At 43.1% G+C, this 12,631-nt stretch overlaps 1 protein-coding gene across 5 annotated transcripts in view; it reads left to right on the forward strand.

The window, feature by feature from the left end:
• Positions 1-12,631, forward strand: part of LOC139590792 (sodium channel protein type 5 subunit alpha-like) — a 218,195-nt gene that overhangs the window by 147,166 nt on the left and 58,398 nt on the right. For 4 of the 5 annotated variants that reach the window (XM_071428529.1, XM_071428526.1, XM_071428525.1 and 1 more), the window contains one exon: positions 10,598-10,744. In XM_071428529.1, the coding sequence (XP_071284630.1) occupies positions 10,598-10,744 (147 nt within the window). The remainder of the gene's footprint in view (positions 1-10,597; positions 10,745-12,631) is intronic. The other variant, XM_071428527.1, reaches the window with a different exon arrangement.

Consider the following 12,631-nt stretch of genomic DNA (forward strand, 5'->3'; position numbering starts at 1 on the left):
ATTATATTAAAGAATACAGAAAGGATACTTAGGGAAGGCTAAAAAGATAATAATGAAAACTCCTGACTCCTTCCAGAGTCCCAACACAGCTTGGCCCTGATTGGCCAATGAGTGAAAACAACTCACACCAGAATCCAATGAAACAATCACCTGTGGGTAAATGCTCTCCAAACACATTCCACATGAGCAAAACACAGGAGAAGCAAATGAGATAAGAATTTGTTTTCCTTTTTCTCTGGGGTTTTTCAGCTTCCCAGGAGAAATATCAGAACCCAGGACATCCCTCTGGCTGTCCTGGATGGCTCCAGCCCCTGCCAGGGGGCTCAGAGACCTTGGCACAGAGCCCAAGACCCCTCTGCCTTTGATTCTAACCCATGGAAAAAATTACCAACCTTATATGAGGATTTACAAGCCACAAAAGTTTAAGTAGAATGATAGTTAGTTTGTTACAAGATAGAAAAGTAGAATTTTGAGGTTTTAGAATGGGGGCTCGGGGTCCCAAGATGGAGGAATTTGGGCATGCCTTGTCCTTCTTTCTCCTTCTTCCTAGCCTCCATCTTCTGGGTGATGGTGGCACTTTTGGATTGGTTTAGGGTATGAACACACTGTCTAACATAGGTGATAGGTATAGGGAAATTGTAAATAATGTACATGTAGATTTTAGTGTAAAAAGATAACACCACCTCTGAGTTGGGCAGTGTGCATCTGTCTGACCTGCTGGACAGACCTCGGCAGGCCAGGGAAAGAATGTTATAGATAACAGCAAATAAACAACCTTGAGAACCAGAACAGAAGAATCCTGAGTCCTGCTCCGGTTGCCGGGCTGGGAAAAGAGACTCTGACACATCTTAGGGTCATCCTGAGAGAGAAAAATCCTGGGTGAAGGGATTTTTCAGAAAATGTGAATGCCACAACAACCCCACACTGCAGTGGCTCATGGGCACATCTCACATTGAGCCCCTCTGCAGTGACAGAACCCGCCTGGACACCAATTTTCCACAGAGATCACACCTTTGTGCCTTCACTGCCGAGCCAGCAGCACTGGCCTGCTTGTCTCCAGAAGATGCCATTATTGATTTGTTCCAAGGCAGTGGCTAATTGGGTCACACACAAAGTGCTGCCTGCCTGCTGCTGGGACCCAGCGCTGCCCAGCCCGGCCTGGGCTCCAGGCACGCACACCCCTGAGTCCTGGCTGGGCTTGCTGGGCTCCAGAGTCCCCCCACAGCCACTTTGTGCCATCCCAGGGAGGAATGGCCCATTCTCCTGCCTCAGGATCACCCCTGGCAACAGGAATCCTGAAACTGCAGAAAGTTGCTGCTGTGTCTCCTGGGGCTCACCTCTTCCTGACCTGGCAGGGAATATTGCCTGCAGGACTGTTTTTCATTGCCTCTCAGGCTTTGCAGCTCCACTTCTCAGTGGGATTTTCCTAGACCACTCTGGGACTGCAGCAGCTCTATTGTCATTTTTGGGATATTTGGAACTAGATCTGCACAGAGGACCCAAGGGCTGGTCAGTACCTGGATTTTGCACACTGGATGGGTATTGTTTGCTCCCGAGCACACTTTGCTCTCTCAGTCATACGTTATTTTTTCTCAGTTGACAGTTCCCCCTCCTTGTATAGCCTGGTCTGGACTTCACCAAACACATTTCCCAGGGAGAACAGGTTTCCAGCTTGTCTCGGTTTGGAAAGACAGGAGTCTGCTAAGGAAGGCAGGAGCCTCCCCTGAAATGGAGAATGTAAACCCTCCCCACCCCTCCAAATTGCTATAAATTTTAAATTAAGGAGCTCTCAGGCAAAAAATATGGGAGCAGGAATAACAGTTCTTTAATAGGGAAGAAAATAAAAGGATAAAATAAACAATGCTGTACACTAGAACAACCCTGACAGAGTCAGAACCCAGCCTGACACCCTGTGGGTCAGGCTGTTGGCAGCAGTCCCATTGGAATTGTGGCTCAGCCCTCCTGCAGTGTCAGGGGTGGCTCTGCTGGAGCAGGGATCCTGTAGAAAGGTGCAGTCTCTTCCTCTGAAGATCCAGTGGAAGGAGAGGCAGCTGCTGTTCCTCTGGGGAATCCAGTGCAGAAGCTGTGCTGGTGTTCCAGAATCTCCAGATTATATCCAGGTAGGAATGCTTGGCTCCTCCCTCTGGGCTCACATCTCCCAATGGGATGCTGTAGTTCTTATCAGCCATGCAGGGACATTCCATGGCTGTTATCAGCAGGTGTCCCCTCCTGAGGGAGGAGTGATTGTGATCACTCAGAGAGAGATAAGCAAAACTGCCCACTTGACAAAAGATAATCTGCCATACAGATGGTAATAGAATACATCTTGCCTTGCAACCTGGAACACAGCTGTAGATGAGTAACTGCCTCTGACACATCAAAGATAGAGCTAGCTGCCCTCCGTCTCCATTCCATTGGTGCAGCCTCTACACTGCCCTGACATGGATCAAAACCCCAAGCTTTTATTCTCTTCTTCCCCTTATATATTTCAGAATTACTAACTCATTTCATTTGACAAGTTGAAAATGTTCCTGATGGCTTTTCTTACAAGTTTCTACCAGTAAGAGATTCATAATTTTGAGGTCAGAAAGGACCATTAAAGTTTGATGGTTTTGCTTTCTCATACCACTGAGTCAAGGACTACAGCTAATTTCTGCAGGGAACCTGTAAGTTTATTTTAGCTATGATGCATCATTTGTAAGATGAGAAAAAAAAAAAAAAAAAGAAATTTCTCAGGTAATAGAAAGTTCACCATCTGCATGTGGACCCACATCTGTTTCCTTTGTACACAGTGGAAATTTTATTGTACAATTCCTCTTCATTACAAACCTGCTTCTAAACCTGAAGGGATTCTGTAAAAGTCAACAGAATTATTCCAGGTTGATGCAAGTGTAGCTGAAATTATTGGAAATTTCTATAAAAATGCCAGTGCACAAAGATTTTGTTATAGAATTGTTTGTGACAATATCTTATGCTCCTAATAATTCTAACACCTATAAATCAGAGATACCATGAAGCCATGTGTTTATTTGACAGGGTACATTAATTTCAGCCTTTTACTGCAGGAAATATACTTTGCTGTCAGGAACCCTAATGCCCTTTTCAAATAGTATTTATTTTCTGTCTGTTTGCAGTTCCAGTCTGTGGGACACGTTCTCCCTGAGTATAACTAGATAAAATACCATTAAATCCTGCTGATGACTCCCCAGTTCTCACTGGGAGGAGAGTGAGCCCATGTGTGTACATGCATGCTGCACACAATAAATCTTACAGCATCCTTCTTGTCACCTTTATTTGGGCCAATATTTTTCTGATCATTAAGTAAGATAACAGGGGGATTTCATTATTATTCTGTACATAGTTTGCCTGGATTTATCACTTTTCAAGCCGTATCTTTTGCTTCGTGTTTCTTGAAAACTGTGTAGAGCTCAATTATTGGCTAATTATTTTTGGCAATAAAAGAGAACATTTCTGGATTTATTGTCTTCAGAAGAATAGCAGCAAAGGCATTAAAAAAAGAAAACAGGACTGTAAATCCCAGCAGCAGATTTAAAGCACCTATGTCCTCATCTGGGATTCTACATGTAGGAAGGTGTTTATGTTTATTTTGTGGCAGTAGAGTGGGGCAGAAACTGCTGTGTCAGATCTCTGCTGACGTGAGTGGAGCACTCACACCACAAACAGAGGTTTTAGGGTGCTTATTCAGGTCTCAGTGCCAGGCAAACATATTTTTCCGCAGCAAAGCGCCTAAGGTGCAGGAAATACAGGGAGCTGATGGAGGAGAGGAAGAAAGGAGGGGAGGGGAAAGCCAGGCTGGCATTGAAAGAGCTGATATCAGGCACAGCAGAGTTGACAACATGCATTTGGACAAGTGCCCGGCCCCGGGACTGCGCGTCAGTCAGTCACAGCTTGCTGGATGCCATTTCCCAGGATCCATGTCCCTCCCCGGAGCAAAAGGCTGACCAGAAATGAGCATTTCTCACTGTTCCTCCCTTGGATAAAGAAAATGCTGACATTTAGCATTTTGGACAAAAAGAGCAGCAGCCAGTTCCCCAACAGCTCCCGTGCCATGTGAGGCAGTGTGTGCATGTGTTGGAGGGGTAAAACTGCTCCCATTAATTACGCCCCAAAATAACATTTCAAATAATTATTGTTTTGTTGCTGTTGCCTGTAATAATATGAAACTTTCTTAATGATCAAAATATTAACATCTTAATTGGGTGAAAGGTTCTGGGTTATTTCAGGCACTCACACTGACTGCAATCCAAGGCAAATTTCCAAAATTTAAACTTCCATCAGAGAAGCCCATTAGTTTGAGTTTTTCATATTATACTGTGGAGAAATCCCAATTACTGAAAGAAACATAAAGTAGATTGTGATTAAACTTCAAAATGCAATTTAGCAGAAGGTATTAGCTTGAACTCTGAACAATGAACACTTATGAAACGCTTTCACTGCCTATTTAAGCCTATTGAATTGATAACAGTATAAATTAACTTTGGCAGTCCATCTTTTTGCCAAGTTCTTCCTCTCAGACAAGTTTTAAGAGTCAACCCTTGGAATAATGAATTTCTGTTTTATTATGGGCAGTGTGTTGCTCAGTGTGGTAAAAGATCTAGGGCCAGGAAGACAGAAGCCATTAGAAAAAAATGTGCCTTGCTCCTCTGCAGCCAGAGTTCAAAGGCTTAAAATATTCTGGATTAATCCAAGAAGGAACAGTGCTGAACTACTGCTTCTAAGGGATGACATTTTGCAAAACATCCAACACTCATGCAGACACCAGCAGTTAGTGGCTGTGATGAGGTTTGTCTGGCAAAGTTTGGCAAAGTTTTAGCTCCCCTTTATTCAAAGTAGAAGAAAACACCAGGTCAGGCTGGTTCCAGGGGAGGTTTTGCTGTTAACACACTCTGCTGAGCAGCTGTGGTTCCTGGCCAGCCCTAGCCTTGGACATCCTGAATTGCAATGGCCAGATAATTTTATCTAGCTAACTACTCTCAGGTGTGTTATTTTTCTGGAGCAGGTACTGGAGTTTTCTTACAAATACCCTGTGACTTTTGGGGGAAAAATGTGTTTCTTACGTCAAACAGGAGGAAAATATCTGTGTTTTACTTACATAGGTGTAACTTCAGGCTTCCATGCCCTTAACTCTGACAGGTGACAGCACACACAAAAATCACCTGGCACCTACAGACATCCAGGTTGGGGGTATCATCTGCCCAGGGGCTGGGCAACAAACTCTGCTCTTTCTGAACTCAGAGATTATTGTATTTAACCTGTTTTGCCCACGTGGCTCTTATGCATGTGTTAGTAGTGATTTGGATTTCTGTTAAGTGTGGTTCCTATAAAGGCTGAGTCATCAACAAAGTGAAAAAAATTGCATATGGATTCACAGAGCAAATGTGAGCAGCACCTTCTAATTCTACTAGAGTAGTAGGTTTTACTACTCCCTTTGCACCATTTTGTTTCTGGCTTTTGCATAGATGAATGACAGGAGCAATGACAGGGAGGGCTGGATAAATGCTGCAAAACAGAACAAAATCAGTGTCCTAAGCTGTGGTGTCTGGCTGCTCCTGCTGAAATGGAATGATGGACCAAGTGGCATAGGATGGAGAGGGGGCATCACCAGTCTCAAATAATCAGGTTTAGACTTTCCTGGCTTTATCCCCTCTATGAGAAATTTGCAGGTCTTAAATGATACATGTGTGTGTCAGCCTTAAGGTAGGACTTGACACACTTTACATTGGTATTGCAAATGTTGTAGTCTGCCAATAAAATGCTCTTAGAAATGAACACAGTGTAGCACAAGTCCTTTTTGTGTCTCAGCTGTAATCCTTGTGCTGTGGTGTGGTATTGCTCCAGGTTTTCCTGTGATTTCCCATTAAACTGAGTAGTGGTAACTCTGCATTACAGAAGCAAATCTTCAAAGCAGGTTAGAGAGATTCTTAAATGTGCACATTTAAAAGTGACAGCTGCTCTCCAGCCTTCTTTTATTCCTAGCAGAATAAGTGATACTAATCTTCCCCTTCTCACATTATGGAAGTAAGGAAATTTTCCTGATATATTTGGTGATCTTCATGCAGAAAGATAAATGCACTGATTTTGTTGGTGCTACAAGGATTTACATTTATTTGTGAAAGAGACGAACCAGGATCATAAATGATCTGTTCTGGTAATAAGCACCAACGATTCGTTTCTCCGGTTTGTGGTTATTTATTTCTCTCCCATTTCAGCTCAGATTTTTCAAGGCTTTTCAGAAAGACTGAATTCAGCATATCTGAGAGTTGTCAGCTCTGCAGACTGCAGCCTCCTGTTTACTTTACACACAGAACAAGTGCCACCAAGGCAGTAATGCAAGCTCACCGTCTTTCAGCACCTCTGCAATCTGCTTGCTTCTCCACTTATGTGGAGGTAGTACATAAACAGTTCCGTTTTCACCATCATTTACTTGTTGGCTCCTTTGCAGAGGAAGGGTGCCAGTTACTAGATGCAAACTGTTGCTGAGAAAGGGTGCCAATTGCCACCAGGCACAGGAATTTTGTGAAATCCATAGTTGTCTGCAAGGAGAAGCACAAACATCAACAACCACTTCACAGAGTAAACAGCCCTCGTGTAAAATCCCTGTCACACTGCTGAAGAGGGTTTACTACACATGAAAGGCTCTGCAGACTACCCTTATGGTATCCAAAATTTGGTTATAGGAAACTTTGCAGGTTAAAATGTGTTGTTATCTGTTAAAGGAGCTGGATTTCTTGAGGAGACTCAATGTCATAGCATCACTCATTAATGAATGGCTAAAGCAGAGATTCTTCTGCTGTCAGAATCCTGCTGCTCCTCTGGTGGGCAACATCCCAAAGTAAAGGGGATCCCCTGGCATGGCCCAGTGTGTGCAGGCATGTGTGTGGGGGAGCAGGACAAGCCTCCACTCCTGAGTCTGTACCTGGAAATGTCCTGACCAGCCCCTTCCTGGAATGTGATTGCAGAATTCAGACACCCCTGAATTCCTATTAGTGTCTCAAATGTGGGCTTCAAAGAGGCAGCTGGATGCATGAGTATGGTGGGGGGTGGAGAACATACATGGCATCAAAGCTTCCCAATGGATTGTGACTTGAATAAAAGGCAGCTGGCATTTGCACTGTCTCACCAGAGAAAGGGAAAATGTTTTCATAAAATAGTAAAATAATTTACTTCATCCATCCACATCATTTTTGCTCACTGGCTCTGCAGTACCAATGACAAGGGAGGAGGGCCCCAGAGCCAATTCCCATTTCTTTCCTCCCCACCTGCTTGGGACAGGAAGCTTCCTGCTATCAAAGGATTTGCACATCTTTCTCACAACAGCCACAGCCAGAGAATCAGGGAACAAATGTCACAAGATAGGGTCATGATCTAGGGAGTGAGAGAAGCATCAGGAGAACCCATTTGAACCGATCACCACCCGAAAGGCAGGTCCTGGGATCCTCTTTCTAAATTTGTTTGCACAGAATGGAAAAAATGATATTTCCATGGGGAAGGAATAAAGTGAATCCACGTTGATGACAGGTATTTGCCTTGTTTTGCCAGCAGCAAGTCCTCTTTCCAGAGGAGTGGCATTTGCACTAATCCCCCTTTGAGCCTGGAACAATTAGCCGATCTGTGCTTTTCAGAGACACGACACAGTGTGGAGCCTTTGCATTTATTTGTGTCAGCAAACAACTATGTGGGTCCGTGCACCAGCACTCTTGAGATGTCACCCAGATTATGCCCTGTTTCCAATCTGGTAGCTGTTTTCCTGGTGCTGCAACTTGGCTGCAGTGTGAGAGGGGACAGCGCTGCCCACCCCCCTCCATGTGCTAATCACTGGTATGGTGTTGGCACATCACCTCTTTTTAGGGCCCATGTCAGAGCAGAGGTCAGCAAACTTTTGGTTCATGCTGAGGTCAGTCCTGGGCTCCCCAACCCTCCCTTTGCATGCACAAAGTTTTAGTACTATTCAATGTTTTTACTTTACAAATGAAGAAGGCGACTGAATTGATAAATATTAACATAATGCGTATTGCCTTGGCAACGTGGCACTTGATACAAAAATTAAACATAAATTATGTAAACCACCCACGGTGGGAAGCTGTACAGGAGATAGACCTGCTGCCGTTGCCACCAGAAGAACAAATCAGCTGGAATAAGGACAAAAGCAAACAGCCTGAAGTTAAACAACATAAACCAAATGCACCTTTCCCCAGACAGGTCTCTGCTGATTTTCAGGTGCTGTGTGCTGGAAGTGAGACTGTCACATCTCAAGAGAATGGTTCACCAGGGCTGTCATGGGTTGCTTGCAAAAACTCAGTTGATTCCCTAACACTCCTTTTGGGATCAGCCTGCACAACCATATTCTTTGGAACAGTCTATTTCTCTTTCTCATTTCCTCCCAGCTTATAAATTTAGAGGACAAGCCTGAAAACCCACGTTGATGAACCAAATTGTTGTCTGAGCACATGTGTGTGATGCCCCCATTGAATATTTTGCCAGGATATATTAATCAGTTTTAATTAACATTAATTAACTCATTGGACACTTGGTGCAAGTGTGATTTCTGGGGAGAAGCCAGGACCACATTTCCTGGAGTTGAGTCTCTATGAAAGCGTTGCTAAGTCCTGGTACCACACAGAGGGATTAGCAAATAGAGAATTGGTGTAAGTTTGGCATTTGACTCTAGCAGATTGCGTTGCACTTTCAGCATGAAACAATTGTTTCTGTTGTTCCAGTGCTATAACCAATATCATGCCATTAAGATTACTTGGTACTAAGTTGTATGCACATTGCATTAAAAAAAAAAAAAAGACCTTTTATGGCTGAGTGCCTTAGTTGTGTATACTGTGCCTTCCACATTGGCTTCTCTGCTGTATATTAAACTATTTCCAAAGAAAAGGACTGCTTAAAAGCCTTAAAAAGTGTAACTTTTTGTCAGAGACATACCTGTACCTCTGTGGTTATTGGCCTATGAAGATAAGTGCTAATGTGTGACTAGAAATTGTATGTAGTACCTTCCTATGCAGAGGGTATAGGTTTGGACATGCATAATTTGATTTATTAAAATTGGAACATATTTTAGACCACGTGCCCTCCGAAGCAGGAAACAAGTAATTTGATTTTAAATTAATTTCCCAGAAACACACAACAACATTTGAAAAGACTGCTACAAACCTGACAGTCCAAAAGTATTTATACAGAGAGCAATTTGCTTAACCAACAGTTTCCTTTGTGTCATTTGGTCTTTCAGATAGTTACATTTGGAATAAAGTGTTTTTCTGCTCCGGGTACCTCTTGAGGGACTTCCTGTGGTGATGTGGCTTTAAAACTGAGGCAGGTAGTCTGGGGCTCCCTGGGGAAGGGAAATTTGCTTAATACCTGAATAACACTGAATGTCAGTCAAGTCGAGGGAAAGGAAAAAAAAAAAGCTGGACAAGTGAAAGATAAATAGGTTTAAATAATTACTGTTGAAATCTGGTTATGCTTGTAATTTTTTTCTCAGCATGGAAGTCCCTCTGTAAGCAATTCAGCACAGCCCTTTGAATCCTGCTGGAGTTTTATTAATATTTCAGTAGCTGCGTTAGTAATGGCACCAACAGTGGTAGTGCTGTGATGAGCTGTGGAGTTTTCAGTGAAATCCCTGCCTTAGGTGGATCAATAAAGCCACACAAACAGAGCACCTGGGCCTCCAGAGGGAGGGACCAACCCTGCAAACGCCCTTTCCTCTGCCATTAGTCCTGGGAGAACTTCTAGAGAGCTCAGCAGCAATAATCACCACCCCAGGAAGAAGCGGCTGGATTTAATGGCACCACGCATAGGAGCGAGCACAAGGTCTACTCAAATGTGTTTACTGAGAGAAAAAAATTATTGTTGTGCTTCCAGAGTCCATCCCCTTTCACGGAAGTGCTTCAGAGTGTGCTCTCCTTTCAGCTTGTGGTTGAGCCCCCTGTGCTTCAGTGGGTGCAAAGTGGCCTTAAGTGTTTTGCTGAATAGGAGCCTCATACATTTGCGCGTTTACCTGCAGCTTTTCCATATCTATTTTCAGATATCTTTTATCTTTTCCAGTGAACTTTGCATTTTCTTCCCCTGCAATGTGTGTCTTCTCTGAGTGTGGGGATTTTTCACTGTTTCAAGTAGACTCGTAGAACAATGTTGGGTTTTGCCCTTGTGCCTTTCTCCAGCTTTTACATTGTCACCAGTTGATTGTGAATTTTCAGAGTACACTTCTTGGTTATTTGACAGCCACCTCTCTCTGCACCTCAGGTCACTGGAGGAAGTTTGTGTCTCAAAACCAGGCTCAAAATGGAGATGGCAAGGGAATTTTCTTCCACCTCAGCAACAAAAGCTCAGAAAAAAAGTTGCCCTATTTGTATGTCCATTTTCCACAGCCAGATATCTTGGCATATCCAAGTTGCTGAAGCTCAAAATTTGCAACACAGACTTGTGTAATCTCATTTCTTGCCATTTTCTTTACGATGTAGTCCCCTGACGAGAATAGCCCAGGCTGTTTTCTCTTCTAGCTGGAGAGTTCTCCTTAAGAAATAAGCATGCTATCAAAGAGAAAGAAAATAAACCCATCTAGGATTATTTCCAGCAGGAAAAGCAGCTGCAGCTGAGGGGGCAGCGATGCCAAAGCCCAGGCGTCCGGAGTCAGAACTCTGAGATTTATGAAGAGTTAAGTGAGTTGCACGTGGATAAGCAGTTGAAGGCTGAGCCACCACCTCCAGTAGGGCAAAAAGAGGTAACACGAACAACTTTCCTACCTGATACTGCATGAAATTCATTGCACCAGCTCCGTAGTGCATGCCACTGGTTTATGGGGGGTTTATGGCTTGTAAAAATACATGTTTGTCAAGGGGTAGGAAAGCAATAGTGTGTAATAGGTATTACAGTCTTAGTAAAGAAGAGAGAGGATTTTGTCGTTATAAAAATAATTGGAAAGCTTGGAAAACGTGCATTATAAATTAAGATGGAATTGTAAGAGGCTTTTGGGAAAAAAAAAAAAAAACAAACCACAAAATCATTTATAATGTTACTGTCTCATTTTAGGAGAAAATATGTGTGTGATTTCCCACTGAAAAGCAGCTCTAGGAATGGCATCTGCTGACTTGGCAGACCTGAATGTTGAGTTCACTGGAGGGCATCTGCTCTCTGTCACAGATTAACATTTCTTTTCCTGTTAACACACACCCAAGAAAGGTGCTGCAATTTAAGTAGCTGATGTGAAGGTACTAACTAAAGAGCAAGCCTTGGTATTATTTTGTTGATTTGGCCAAAGTGCAGCTCATTAATTGTTTCTTGATGGGTACACATTGACATTTATTTTCAAGTTGTATGAGGATGTTGTCCTTATAACCATAAATATCAAAAATAATGTGTTTGTACTGTACACTGAGTGACTCCAGGCTATGTAATTGCCTGTATTATCCTTGCTGACTTGTTGGGGGTTCTTCCCCTTCAGATTTAGTATTTTATTGATATAACTTTGCCTTTATTATTAGAGAGTGATGGATTCCTCTCTTTGAAATCAGGAAATGGAGGTTTGGAATGTCCTGGGAGCTTGGAAAACTCCACAGCTGCTTGAGATTGGATACAGGGTTTGTTGTGTGGGACAAAAATTGATGAGAAGGAAAGGATGGCACAGCACTCACACCCATCACACCTTTCCCAGTTCTGCTGTAAAACTGCTGGCAAGTTTGTGCCCAGCAGGAGCAATCCCATGGAGAAATCTGGACAGGACAACAGGAAACAGACCCATCCCAGAGCCAGGGCTCCCTTTCTCCAAGCCTGCTGATTCATGTTGTCATATGGGTGGAATTTACTGAACTAAATGTAGACAATCTGCATCTGGACTTGCCATCTGAGGCCTCTGTTTAGACAATGTAGGCAGGTAAATGTGTCTCCAGCTGAAATCAGCATTTACATTAGGTCAGATCTCATAAAAGTGCCCATTTCTCCCCATTAACTATAAAGGGAGCACTTAGGTTGCACATTTAGGTGAGATAAATTCCACTCACAGGAACCAGAAATCCTCCAGCCGTGAAGCATTTCTTTAAAGGGCAATCCTTGCCAGAGTACATCTTGGCATATTCATATTCAGAAAGAAAACATCCTGAATTTAGAGGAAGGAGACTCAAATATTTGATATCCTGGTCTCAGGGAAAAAAAAATAGTATGTATATTTAGCAAAGAAATACAAACAATGTAAAGAAGCATTATAACTAGGAGGAATTAGAAGACCACGTCAGGCATTTTTCTCTCAGGGGATTAGGTATCCTTCATGTTTAAATATCTTCAAGACAAATGGACCCTGTGATCCTAACCAGGGAGGCCAGAAAACTATGTCCTTTTTTAGTGCTATAACAAAATGTCATGATAAGTCAGGAACATTCTAGCCTCGATATATTCAGCAACATCGTGATAAAGAAATAATCCCCATTTCCTCCCTCAGCTTTCAAAGGATCCTGAGACACAAATGCCACCTCTCTATAGCAGAGTATAATTGACTCTATTTGCAGCTGCTTAGAGAGAGGTGGAGGAACATGGCAATAATCCAGGGATGGCTTGAAATCGAGCGGAAGTTCACGCGAGGCTATGAATGCCAACACAAAAGAGCAAAGCCCAAAGG

The sequence above is a fragment of the Agelaius tricolor genome, unplaced genomic scaffold (assembly GCF_023055355.1).
Source record: "Agelaius tricolor isolate 1412-34295 unplaced genomic scaffold, bAgeTri1.0.p SCAF_6, whole genome shotgun sequence".
In the NCBI taxonomy this organism is placed as follows: Eukaryota; Metazoa; Chordata; class Aves; order Passeriformes; family Icteridae; genus Agelaius; species Agelaius tricolor.